At 41.9% G+C, this 13,921-nt stretch overlaps 1 protein-coding gene across 1 annotated transcript in view; it reads left to right on the forward strand.

Annotated features, from left to right (window-relative positions):
- Positions 1-10,635, forward strand: part of myo15aa (myosin XVAa) — a 126,153-nt gene extending 115,518 nt beyond the window's left edge. The window contains exons 59-62 of the mRNA XM_078418384.1: positions 100-233; positions 1,459-1,592; positions 6,864-7,004; positions 10,439-10,635. Coding sequence (XP_078274510.1) covers positions 100-233; positions 1,459-1,592; positions 6,864-7,004; positions 10,439-10,540 — 511 coding nt within the window. The 3' untranslated portion in view covers positions 10,541-10,635. The remainder of the gene's footprint in view (positions 1-99; positions 234-1,458; positions 1,593-6,863; positions 7,005-10,438) is intronic.
- Positions 10,636-13,921: the final 3,286 nt, after the last annotated feature.

A 13,921-nucleotide genomic window follows, 5' to 3' on the forward strand; every position in this document is an offset into this window, starting at 1 on the left:
TGATTGCTCAGTTTAGTGTTGGTGATAATCCATTTTTTTCTATTGTTGCCACTTCCTTCTGTGTGAAATTCTAACATCATTTCCTTCTATCTTTACAAGTCGTGAGGTTCTAGATTATGTCCCTGTGAAGGTTTACCAAAATCAGCGCCCACAATCTTGGCTGAGTATGGTAACTCAGAATACCCAGCATGTCCAGGCCCTCACCCCACATCAGGCCAGAGCCCAGTTCCTAGGTAAGTGTCTAATTTTACTCAGTGCATTATATCTTGCTGTTGGGTTATCACAAGGAACTTGTACCAAGACAGGTCTTGGTATCCTCAGATGTGCTGCATTATTTCCCTGCCAATTACAACGTTGACATCAGCCACAACTTGAAGGGGGAGATTCAGAATGGAGAACATGGTAAAACATCAACCCAATTGATTTTAAGGTTCCATGCCATTATCAAAATTTATTGGATTGTAACTGGCCCAAGTGCTCGTCAGCGAAGGAGAATGGGAAAAATCCAGTTATCTCAATACTGCACTGTACCTCGGTGTCAATACCATGCACTGTACCATGTGACAATAAGGTACCATTGAACCATTGCACATAAGGTGAGTTAATGAAAGTATGTTGTTATTGAGTTCCATGATGTGGTCTAGACTTTCATAAATCTAACAATGTGGATATTGTGCTAGGAGAGTCCTTTTACAAGTAGAACCATAAAATAAATGGAAATAGAACACTGTCTTACATCCATCCATCAACCACCTTCTGTCCCAACTAAGGGTGAGCCTGTGGTTCCCACATTGATTTTATCAGCCATCTCAAAACTGACAGAACTTGGGTAGAAGAAAATCTTCCTCAATCCCCAGTGACTGCACATGTGAGAGAGAAAGAAAGAAAGAGACAGAAGAGATTTTATTGGCTTTAACTGTGGGAGGAAACATGAAACAATTCAATTTGTTTAAAATGTGTAGGAAGGAACTGCAGATGCTGGTTTAAACCTAAGAGAGACACAAAATTAGAAACCATTGAGCAAAAGGAGTAACTGGGTCAGGCAGCATCTCTGGAGAGAAGCAATGGGTGTTGTTTCGGGTTGAGACCGAGCCTTCGGATCCAAAGACGTACAAGTTTGTAGGTTAATTGGCTTGCTACAAGTGTAAATTGTCCCTAGTGTGTGTAGGATAGTGTTAATGTGCAGGGATCACTGGTCGGTGTGGACTCGGTAGGCCAAAGGACCTTTTTCCGCTATATATCTCTAAAACTAAAACTAAAAAAGAAGGGTCTCGACCCGAAACGTCACCCATTCCTTCTCTCCAGATGATGCCTGTCCTGCTGAGTTAGTTACTCCAGCATTTTGTGTCTACAATTTGTTTAGAGTCTGGATCATAATCTTTTCTTGGGTAAGATTCACTGAACCTCGAATTGAAAACTTGATTTGCTTCAGTGTTTGGTTTCTCTGTACTCACACAGGTCTTGTGAGTGCATTCCCTATGTTTGGATCATCGTTCTTCTACATTCAGAGCAGCAGCAACAGTGCAATAGTTGCACCCTGCATTCTAGCTGTCAATCAAAATGGACTCAACTTTCTGGACAAGGAGACTCATGTGAGTAGCTAACAATAATTGTAGCTAAAGATAATTTCAGTCAGTTACAAACCATTAAGCAAAAGGACATCAACATGTCAAGCTTTCTCCTACTTAATCTCACATAGTCTTTCATGCACATGCTCACCTTTTGAATCATGCATGCAGATAACATCTATAAAGATTATGCTAGAAAATCAGCAAAAAAAAGCAAAATGTTTCTGTCAGTGTTTGTGTGGGTATATATTTATTTATTTTTCATTACAAGATATGAATGTTTCTGATAAACCCAGCATTTATTTCCCATCCTGAATTACCCTTGCAAAGGTGGTGGTGGCTCGCTGCCTTGAATTTTTACAAATTCAGCAAAGGTATGTTTGCAATGATATTGGATGCTGAGTTCAAGTACTTATTATTATGTGACAGAACTAATGCTAGAGATTGGGCAGCACAGTGGCACAGCGGTGGAGTTCCTGCCTTACTGTGCCAGAGGTCTGATCACAACTACGGGTGCTGGCTGTGCGAAGTTTGTAGGTTAATAGGCGTCTGTAATTCCCCCCTAAGATGTAGGATGTGAAACTGGGATAACGGAGAATTAGTGTACGGGCGATCATTGTTCGGCGCAGACTTGGTGGGCTGAAGGGCCTGTTTGCATGCTATATCTCTAAAACTATTTCTAAGTCAAAATAATATTGGCCATGCAGTTGGTGGCATTCCCTTGGATTTGCTGCCCTTGAACTAAGTGGTATGGATTGTAAATTTGGGAGGTGCAGTCAAAGAAGCTTTTGTGAATTTCATTGGTTCAGTCTATGATGAAACACATAACTGCAATGTTGTGCTGCAAGTGGAAAGTGTGTTAGTAAAATTTACTTCCCAGATTCCATGCCTGAACATTTGTTCAGGCCAAGCGGCATGCAGGCCTGGTCTGAAGAAGGGTCTCGACCCGAAACGTCACCCATTCCTTCTCTCCCGAGATGCTGCCTGACCTGCTGAGTTACTCCAGCATTTTGTGAATAAATACCTTCGATTTGTACCAGCATCTGCAGTTATCTTCTTATACTGCTTAATTTATCCTTTGTTTCTATTTTCTCCATCCTTCAATCAAATATTTAATTTGGCACAGCTCTCTTTTGCCAGTACGTCCAGGTTTAAAGACTACTTCCTTAACTAGAATTCAACTTACTACTGCTTTCCAGAATAAAAATGGGACACACATTTTCATGTCCATTGGATTTCCCAATAGAAAGCCTGGAAGTGTCTGATAACACCATCAAGCTCACTTATGTCAAATGATCTTCAATTATGCTTCACACAGGGACAGCCAAATATCTATCATTTTATTCCATGAAAACTAACCTGAATGCATAGACACATAGAAAATAGGTGCTGGAGTAGGCCATTTGGCCCTTCGAGCCAGCACCGCCATTCAATGTGATCATGGCTGATCATCCACAATCAGTACCCCGTTCCTGTCTTCTCCCCATATCCCTTGATTCCGCTAGCCCTAAGAGCTCTATCTATCTCTCTTTTGAATGCATCCAGTGAATCGGCCTCCACTGGCTTCTGAAGCAGAGAATTCCACAAATTCACAACTCTCTGGGTGAAAAAGTTTGCAGATGGTCATTAAGGCTAATTGCAAATGTCCTTTGCTCACACTGCTAGTAGTTTCCTGAATAGAGGCTAGAAGATTAGTTATAGAGTGCCCATGAATCTTTTAGTGTGCAGGATATAAAAATGTAACAATACGAGTTTCCACAATGCTGCCTTTCACACATCTGCATTGCATCATAACAGTGTGTTGAAATGCTCAAAGATAAAACACTCAAAGTACTGGAGTAACTCAATGGGACAGGCAGCATTCCTGGAGAATGTGGATAGGTGATCCTTCTGCTCTCTTCATACCCAGATCAGTGCAGTTCCAACATATAAGCAGTTCCAAGTCATCCAGGATGAAAGTTTCCACTCGATTGGCATTTCACTTCACCACTTTAAACATTCACTTCCTCGACCACCAGGGAGTTATGGCTGTAATATATAAATGGAACAATTCACCGTCTTCTTTGGCAGTTCCCAGAAGAAGTTTGTGACTACTTACAAGAGCAGCAAATATATAAAAATCCCACCACTTCCAAGTTTCGTTTGAAAGAAGACACAATTTAGACCTGGAAATCAATTTTTATTCTACACCTTTGTCACTATTCAAAATCTCTGAACATGGCCTAATGCCAGAGCTTGGGTAATTTTAGAAAACGATTTTGACTTCTCCATTTACAATTCTGTATAGACTTAGCCATATAACATATAACATATAACATATAACAACTACAGCATGGAAACAGGCCTGTCCGGCCCTACCAGTCCACGCCGACCATTCTCCCTGACCTAGTCTCATCTACCTGCACTCAGACCATAACCCTCCAATCCCCTCCTATCCATATACCTATCCAATTTTCTCTTAAATAATAAAATCGAGCCAGCCTCCACCACTTCCACCGGAAGCCCATTCCATACAGCCACAACCCTCTGAGTAAAGAAGTTCCCCCTCATGTTACCCCTAAACCTTTGTCCCTCAATTCTAAAGCTATGTCCCCTTGTTGGAATCTTCCCCACTCTCAAAGGGAAAAGCCTACCCACGTCAACTCTGTCCGTCTCTCTCATAATTTTAAAAACCTCTATCAAGTCCCCCCTCAACCTTCTACGCTCCAAAGAATAAAGACCCAACCTGTTCAACCTCTCTCTGTAGCCTAAGTGCTGAAACCCAGGCAACATTCTAGTAAATCTCCTCTGTACCCTCTCCATTTTGTCGACATCCTTCCTATAATTTGGCGACCAGAACTGCACACCATACTCCAGATTCGGCCTCACCAATGCCCTGTACAATTTCAACATTACATCCCAACTTCTATACTCGATGCTCTGATTTATAAAGGCAAGCATACCAAACGCCTTCTTCACCACCCTATCCACATGAGATTCCACCTTCAGGGAACAATGCACAGTTATTCCCAGATCCCTCTGTTCCACTGCATTCCTCAATTCCCTACCATTTACCCTGTACGTCCTATTTTGATTTGTCCTACCAAAATGCAGCACCTCACACTTATCAGCATTAAACTCCATCTGCCATCTTTCAGCCCACCCTTCCAAAAGGCCCAAGTCTCTCTGTAGACTTTGAAAATCTACCTCACTATCAACTACTCCACCTATCTTAGTATCATCTGCATATTTACTAATCCAATTTGCCACACCATCATCCAGATCATTAATGTAAATGACAAACAACAGTGGACCCAACACAGATCCTTGGGGCACTCCACTAGACACTGGCCTCCAACCTGACATACAATTGTCAACCGTTACCCTCTGGTATCTCCCATTCAGCCATTGTTGAATCCATCTTGCAACCTCACTATTAATACCCAACGATTTAACCTTCTTAATCAACCTTCCATGTGGAACCTTGTCAAATGCCTTACTGAAGTCCATATAGACAACATCCACAGCCTTGCCCTTATCAATTTCCCTGGTAACCTCTTCAAAAAATTCAAGAAGATTAGTCAAACATGACCTTCCAGGCACAAATCCATGTTGACTGTTTCTAATCAGGCCTTGATTATCCAAATAATTATATATATTGTCCCTAAGTATCTTTTCCATTAATTTTCCCACCACAGACGTCAAACTAATAGGTCTATAATTGCTAGGTTTACTTTTAGGGAATATCTTATCAGGACCTGGAGACTTATCCACTTTTATATTCTTCAAAAGTGTCCGTACCTCCTCTTCTTTAATCATCCTAATTTCCATCACTACTCTACTTGTTTCGCTTACCTCACATAATTCAATATCCTTCTCCTCGGTAAATACCGAAGAAAAGAAATTGTTTAATATCTCCCCCATTTCTTCCGGCTCAGCACATAGCTGTCCACTCTGACTCTCTAATGGACCAATTTTATCCCTCACTATCCTTTTGCTATTGACATATCTGTAGAACCCCTTGGGGTTTACTTTTACATTACTTGCCAAAGCAGCCTCATATCTTTTTTTCGCTTTTTCGCTTTTCTAATTTCCTTTTTAAGATTCCTTTTACATTCTTTATATTCCTCAAGAACCTCATTTACTCCCTGCCGCTTATATTTATTGTATATCTCCCTCTTTTTCCGAACCAAGTGTCCAATTTCCCTGGAAAACCACGGCTCTATAGATGGCAGCATCGCAAGAAGGACGTTCTCCACGCCTTCTCAAGGCATTTAGGGATGTACAATGAATGCTTTATTGTTAAAGATGCCTACAGCCCAGGAATGAATTAAAATGACGAGTGAATCTTTTGCATGTCTTCCTTAGGTTGGAAGAGCAAAACTACACTCTGGTCATAGCCTCATAAATGACAATGAATTCATCTGAATCTCATGGATTTGGCAATGGTATAACATTAGAGTTGTCAGGAATTGTTGAATGCAAAGTCAAATGTAGAGAAAGATGTAGAGGGCGTGGAGTACCCCATCTTTTCTCATGGAGGGAGAGAGGACGAGAACAGAATCCCAGAAATGCAACAGACATTGTCAGAGCTCTAATATCGAACTACTTAGACTACTTCCTCTACCTGCATGTTTGCTTTCTTTTAAACTTACATAGATTGTGAATAGCTGAAGTTGAAGCATTGATCACCCACCTCATTGATAATAACTTACCAGCCCCAATAAATTATTCCCATTGTGTTTTCTGTCCGTAAACCGATTCTCAATTCACTTTAATAATTATCCAATATTCCGTTGTTCAGAAATCCCAATGGTTTGGCATTAGGCTCACGGTGCCTGTTCCCACACTCACTTCAAAAGCTTGCGGCCCCATTTCCATTATCAGTTTGGACACATTGCTCCGAAAGTCTTTTTAAAATTATTGGGGCCCCACTCCCATTACTCTCTTTAAACTCACTGGAAAATGGTATTAAAACACTGCATAACATCTAACAAGGTGAATTAAAAATGAGTTGGGGTATGAATGGGACTGATGACAAATATTCTATAAAATCTGCCAATCTGGTATTCCCAATGTTTTTTCAGGCTGACAGATTATCTGAGTTTTATTGTAATGTTAAGTCGTAGAGAATGGGGGAAGACTGGATAGGACAATGTGAGGACAGTGCTGCTCAACTTACGGTTATCTCGTTAATCAATTAATGAGAAAGACAGAGACATATAAAGTTGTAAAATACCGTGACGTTTTGCGTTAGAGTTGTCAGAGGTATATTTATAAAGTTCATGACAAATTATATTGTGACACTTTCTGCAGGAGCTGATGGTCAATTTCTCATTGAAGGAAGTACAGTCCACACTAACCGAACGATTGGATCCCACGAACAGCTATCCATATGTTGAGATTAAACTTGGAGACTTGATGTCTCAAAGAATAATGCAACTTCAACTTGACCAGGTATGGAAGGCTGTGTGAAACCTCCTTTAACATCACCGGCACAGCCCTATCCTGGTTCAAATCTTACCTCTCTGACAGGCACCAGTTCATCTCCATTAACAACTGTAAATCCTCCACCGCTCCCCTCCCCCAAGGTGTCCCCCAAGGCTCAGTCCTTGGCCCCCTCCTCTTCATCCTCTACCTGTTCCCCCTTGGTCAATTAATCCGCCGTCATGGTCTCAACTTCCACTGCTTCGCCGATGATATCCAGCTCCTCATCTCCACCAAGTCAATCTCCACCACCACACACTCTACACTGACAAACTGCATCACTGAAATAAAATCTTGGCTTCAATCAAATTTCCTCAAACTCAACTGCAACAAATCTGAATTCATCATCATTGGTCCAAAAACGCTCACCAAATCCACCCAAAACTTCATCCTCAATATTGATGGTCTCCCAGTATCCACCTCCCCTCACATCCGGAATCTTGGAATCATCTTTGATCAAACCCTCTCCTTCGACAAACACATCAAACACATCACAAAGACAGCCTTCTTCCACCTCAAAAACATTGCCCGTCTCCGTCCATGCCTCTCCTCCACAGCTGCAGAAACCCTCATGCACGCCTTCATCACCTCCCGTCTGGACTACTGCAACAGCCTCCTCTATGGCGCACCCTCAAAAACATCAGTAAACTTCAATACATTCAAAACTCCGCTGCCCGTCTACTCACCCACACCCCGATCCGTGACCATATCACCCCCGTCCTTTACAAACTCCACTGGCTCCCCATCCCCCAGAGAATCCAGTACAAAATCCTCCTCATGACCTACAAAGCCCTCCACAACCTGGCCCCATCCTACCTGACCGACCTCCTCCACAGGCACACTCCCACCTGCACCCTCCGCTCTGCTGCTGCCAATCTCCTATCCCCCCACATCCGGACCAAACTCAGATCCTGGGGGGACAAGGCTTTCTCCATCGCTGCTCCCACCCTATGGAACTCACTACCCCAAACCGTCAGAGACTCCTCCACACTCACCACATTCAAAACATCACTGAAGTCTCACCTGTTCAGTACTGCCTTCAACCACTGAAGGTCACCTCACCTTCTGTCTCCTTTCTCTGTTCGTTTACTTATTTATCTATTTATTCACTTCCCTATGTTCTCTAAATCCCTGTAAAGCGTCTTTGAGTATATGAAAAGCGCTATATAAATGTAATGCATTATTATTATTATTATTATTATTATATATCACCCAGGCTCAGCCCTACAATCTGTCCTGACCAGAGTAAGAAAGATTACCATCTCCTGTCCCCCTGGGCCATACAATCTTTTAAAGACTGGAGTCCCCAAATTGGTCACACCTTGAGAGGGGGAAATGCGGTTGAAAAGTTGGGAAACAAATTTCCCATTGGGCATCAAGATACCTAGAAATGGTACAATGTTAGACACAAAATGCTGGAGTAACTCAGCACGTCAGGTAGCATCTCTGGAGAACATGGATAGGTGATGTTTTGCGTTGGGACTCTTCTTCAGACTGAATTAACGGGGGAGGGGAACTGGAAGCAAGAAAAAACCCCGGATAAATCAGGGCCTGCAACGGATGACCTTAGACAAGGAGGTTCCCTGATACACCAATTGTTGACTAGAGATGGTGTGAGCCAGACGGATACGTCATGGTAAACTGTGGAACTGGTTAATAGACTTTTATTGGAGGAAGGAGAGGGAGAGAGGGATGGAGGAGAGGGGGGTGGGGGGGAGATCTTTAGGGGGTACCTAAAATTGGAGAATTCAACATTCATACCTCTAAGTTATGCTACCTAAGCAAAACATGAGGTTCTGTTCCTCTAATTTTCATGCAGCCTCGCTCTCGCAATGGAGGAGGTCCAGGACAGAAAGATCTGTATGGGAGGGGAAGTTAAAGTTGTTAGCAAACAGGAGATCCAATAGGCCTTGGCGGACTGAAAGTAAGTGTTCAGCAAAGCGGTCGTCGAGTCTGTGCTTTTTCTCGCCAAAGTCCCGATGCCCATATCGGGTAAACCTCATCAACTGCATCTGGTGTTCCTGATGTGGTGGAAGATGTGTTGGATGCGAAGACTGGTGGTGGGGTGAGAAATGAGGACTAGGGGAACTCTGTCCTTGTTGCGTCTGGGGAGAGAGGGAGCGAGAGCAGAACTCCAGGACACAAAAGAGATACAGATGAGGGATTCATCTATGACAACGGGGGGGGGGGGGGGGGGGGGAAGCCACGTTCACAACAATGAGGACACCTTAGATGTCTTCATATGGAAAGCCTCTTGGGAGCAAATGCGAGGGTGATGGAGGAATTGAGAGTAGTTATTACATTCTATTACAATGGGACAGTGCTTTTTCAGCTCTAGGTTAAGCAAGTTTTTCAATGGCAATGCACCATTTACTTGCAGTTCCGACAAGGCATGTCCAGGCTGTTGTCATGTTGTGATCAGGAACTGATGCGGTAGAGCTGTCCATTCCAAATCCAATTTACTGGACATTCTAAAACCATGGCTGAAAGCTGATAACACGTGGGAGGTTCTGTTTCATTTTCCTGAACTTCCTGCACAAAGCCGTGGTTAGAAATAATAAAACATTAGATTTCCAGAAATCCTCGATTCTTTCAGCACGGGTCAGAAGACAAGGTCTTTCCTCACTCGAATGACACAGCTCGGTGAATGAGGAAGTTGCTAGGAGACCATTGCCCACTTGGAGGGAATCAACTTGTTTAAAACCTTGGCCAACTGAGAGCATTCTTCAGCTACTTGTTTGCATCTCCCCATGCGATTCAAAGTACTAAAAGTTGTAATAGATCAGACACCACCACTTGGAAGGTTAGTTTGTCGAACTAAAATCAACAAAGGCTTAGTGGGTAATGCACCAGCTAGATTTTTACAAGTGACATCAATTCCCTGGGTTAGGAATGGAAAGGATGTATAGTTACTTGCAAGACAAGCTTGATGTGCAAGTGCACAGGTGTGTACACTGGAGAGGATTGGACGATGTTATACACTCTATATTTGGATCTTCTGACAGGATTTGCTCATTGGTTTGTTTACAATGATAAAGCACTAAGTGCTGGAGGAACTCAGCGGGTCAGGCAGCATCTGTGGAGGGAATGGTCCCCTCTTCAGAAACATTGTCTGTCCATTCCCTCAATATATTATGCTGATCCACTGAGTTCCTCCAGCACATTATGGTTTGCTCGACATTCCAGCATCAGCAATTTCTTGAGTCTCCTTGTGTATAAGGGTGATCTGTTACTGTATATCGTGAAACTGTGTGCCCCTCAGATGGGATAAGGAGCAGACAGATAAATGAGATTAAGAGATAGATAATTCTAAAAGAATGATGGAAAAATTCAAAGGACTGAATAGCTTCTTTAAGATTCATCTTGATGGCTCCTCCGTGACCACCTGATCCATTCTCCTGCAGGCTCTGGAGATGTGCCGTGTCACAGCCATGCATGTGGAGGCAATGCTATTGGCTCGAGAGAAGAGGCTGACCCTTCCCCCCAGTGAGATTACTGTGCTGTGAGTGGCCCTGGCTGTCCAATGGATCGACTGGAACCAAATACAAGAACTGTACTCTCATCAATTCAACAGGCCATAAAATGAACACCAAGAATAAACATGACATCTGTTACATTGTAGAGAATAAAATATTAAATATCAAAGTGAAATGTAAAAGTCAGATTGTCAGCTTCAATATAAATTATTATTTTTTGAATTTTTCAGCTCCTAAAAATTGGTACATTGAAAAAGTGCAATTATGACATGACTTGTTAAAAGAATATTTTGAATATATTCAATGCGATAAGATGTTATTTTGAGGTTTTACAACATCTCCCATCTATTATTTGTTGTATACTTACACGAAATCTCCATATTTTTATATAGAATTGAAAGATTTTTGGTGCTTGCATTCGGTAAATGTGGTATATTTTTATAAAACTAGAATTGATCTGTTGAATATTTGTACTATAGAATCCAGATGAATTACTTTTTTGTACAATCTCTTGCATGAACTTTAATTACTTATTGCTTTTTGAGAACACGGTGAACTTCTTCCACTTGCTTTGAGTTTTATTTCCCAGAAAAACTATATTGATAAAGGATGAACATCGATAATATCTGCAATGGTAAATATAAATGTTTTTAACGTTGCTTAAGTATCAAAATTCACTCATTTTTACTCTGACATTTTCATTTAAAAACTGAACTATGCAGGTTTTCTCTATTTCCCTTAGTAATTTCCAGTAACCAGGTTGGAATTCATTATTTTCACACAACTACCTACAAACAATCCTTTGCAATAAAGATTAATGTAAACCATGTGTCAAATTTTATAGACTGATTATTTTCTTCGATTAGTCAGTGTCCTATATTGTTGCTTGTTAGGAGTTGGCGACAAAAAGCAGCCGTGATCGGCTGAGTAAAGTTCCCAGCTTGTGATAGTAAAACTTTTTACAGGAAAAATTCATCCTGCTTGCCTCAGAAAGAGGGAAGTGAAGGAAAAGAGCCCCAGCATCATTATGTAAATGAAATCATAATCATAATCATCATAATCATACTTTATTAGCCAAGTATGTTTTGCAACATATGAGGAATTTGTTTTGCCATTACCGTCATACCAATTAAAAGCAACAGAACACACAAAATACATTTTAACATAAACATCCACCATCTTTGTTCATCTTTTCTGAAGGGAATGAAAAATGCTTCAGAGACAGAGCAAATAATATTTCATAAAATTATGAAAAAATTCAGATGGTGCACAAAAGCAATGATTACTTCATCTAATTTGTTTTGGAATCAATATTAAGGCAGCAATTTGTTTAAAATAGTTAGGAAACTGGGGAGGGAAATTAGGATGTATTCCTTCACACATGATTATTGAAAGATGGAATTTTTACGTCAGCGACTGCTGAGCCCACAGAATCAAAGATAAATATTTGCAGCTAAATACAATGTTATGGGTGGAAAATGTTGCTGTTAGGATAGTCAGTTCAGTTCAGTTTATTATCATGTGCACTGAGGTACGGTGAAAAGACTTTGTTGTACTAAAGAGTGGCTACAGAAATACTGAGCTGAACAGTCTCCTACACTACAAATTTCAATGCTTCATTAACTATCACAAACTATGAATTTGACTCAGTTAAGTGGTTAAAATCAGGTAAACCTGTCATGCTCTTGCTTCATTCTTGGATATGATGTGCCATAAATCGGCAGGCCATGTCAATTGGTCTCTTGCCTGTGAGAATTTTCCCTACCCTCGGCTCTGCCAGATCCTTGAGAGTCTGAATCTTGATATGAAATTATTCTTCATCGAGATGTGATTGAGGTGTTCAATGAAAGAAAGCTTGCGGGGAATATAAAAACTGACTCTAAAAGTTTCTATAGGTATGTAAAAAGGGAAAGATTAGTGAAGCTGAATGTAGGAAATGGCAAAACAGTTAAACGAGTACTTTGGTTCTGTCTTCACTAAGGGAGAAACAAACAATCTCCCAGAAATACTAGGGGACCGAGGATCTAGTGGGAGGGAGGAACTGAAGGGAATCCACATTAGTCTGAAAATGGTGTTAGGTAAACTGTTGGGACTAAAGGCAGATAAATCCCCAGGGCCCGATGGTCTGCATCCCAGAGTACTCAAGGAGGTCGCCCTAGAAATCGTGGATGCATTGGTGATCATTTTCCAATGTTCTCTCGAATGTGGATCAGTTCCTGTGGACTGGAGGGGAGCCAATAGACAATAGACAATAGGTGCAGGAGTAGGCCATTCAGCCCTTCGAGCTGATCACTCTCAATCAGTACCCCGTTCCTGCCTTCTCCCCATACCCCCTCAGTCCGCTATCCTTAAGAGCTCTATCCAGCTCTCCCTTGAAAGCATCCAACGAACTGGCCTCCACTGCCTTCTGAGGCAGAGAATTCCACACCCTCACCACTCTCTGACTGAAAAAGTTCTTCGTCATCTCCGTTCTAAATGGCCTACCCCTTATTCTTAAACTGTGGCCCCTTGTTCTGGACTCCCCCAACATTGGGAACATGTTTCCTGCCTCTAATGTGTCCAATCACCTAATTATCTTATATGTTTCAATAAGATCCCCCGTCATCCTTCTAAATTCCAGTGTATACAAGCCTAATTGCTCCAGCCTTTCAACATACGACAGTCCCGCCATTCCGGGAATTAACCTAGTGAACCTACGCTGCACGCCCTCAATAGCAAGAATATCCTTCCTCAAATTTGGAGACCAAAACTGCACACAGTACTCCAGGTGCGGTCTCACCAGGGCCCGGTACAACTGTAGAAGGACCTCTTTGCTCCTATACTCAACTCCTCTTGTTATGAAGGCCAACATTCCATTGGCATTCTTCACTGCCAAAGTGAATAACCTCACACTTATTGTCTATTGTCTATTGTCTGTACCTGCATGCTTCCTTTCAGTGACTGATGCACTTGGACACCCAGATCTCGTTGAACATCCCCTCTTCCTAACTTGACACCATTCAGATAATAATCTGCCTTTCAATAGACAATAGACAATAGGTGCAGGAGTAGGCCATTCAGCCCTTCGAGCCAGCACCGCCATTCAATGCGATCATGGCTGATCACTCTCAATCAGTACCCCGTTCCTGCCTTCTCCCCATACCCCCTCACTCCGCTATCCTTTCTATTCTTACTTCCAAAGTGAATAACCTCACACTTATCTACATTAAACTGCATCTGCCATGTATCCGCCCACTCACACAACCTGTCCAAGTCACCCTGCAGCCTTATTGCATCTTCCTCACAATTCACACTACCCCCCAGCTTAGTATCATCTGCAAATTTGCTAATGGTACGTTTAATTCCTTCATCTAAGTCATTAATGTATATCGTAAATAGCTCAGGTCCTAGCACCGAACCTTGCGGTACCCC

This window comes from Rhinoraja longicauda, chromosome 21, assembly GCF_053455715.1.
Source record: "Rhinoraja longicauda isolate Sanriku21f chromosome 21, sRhiLon1.1, whole genome shotgun sequence".
Taxonomy (NCBI): Eukaryota; Metazoa; Chordata; class Chondrichthyes; order Rajiformes; family Arhynchobatidae; genus Rhinoraja; species Rhinoraja longicauda.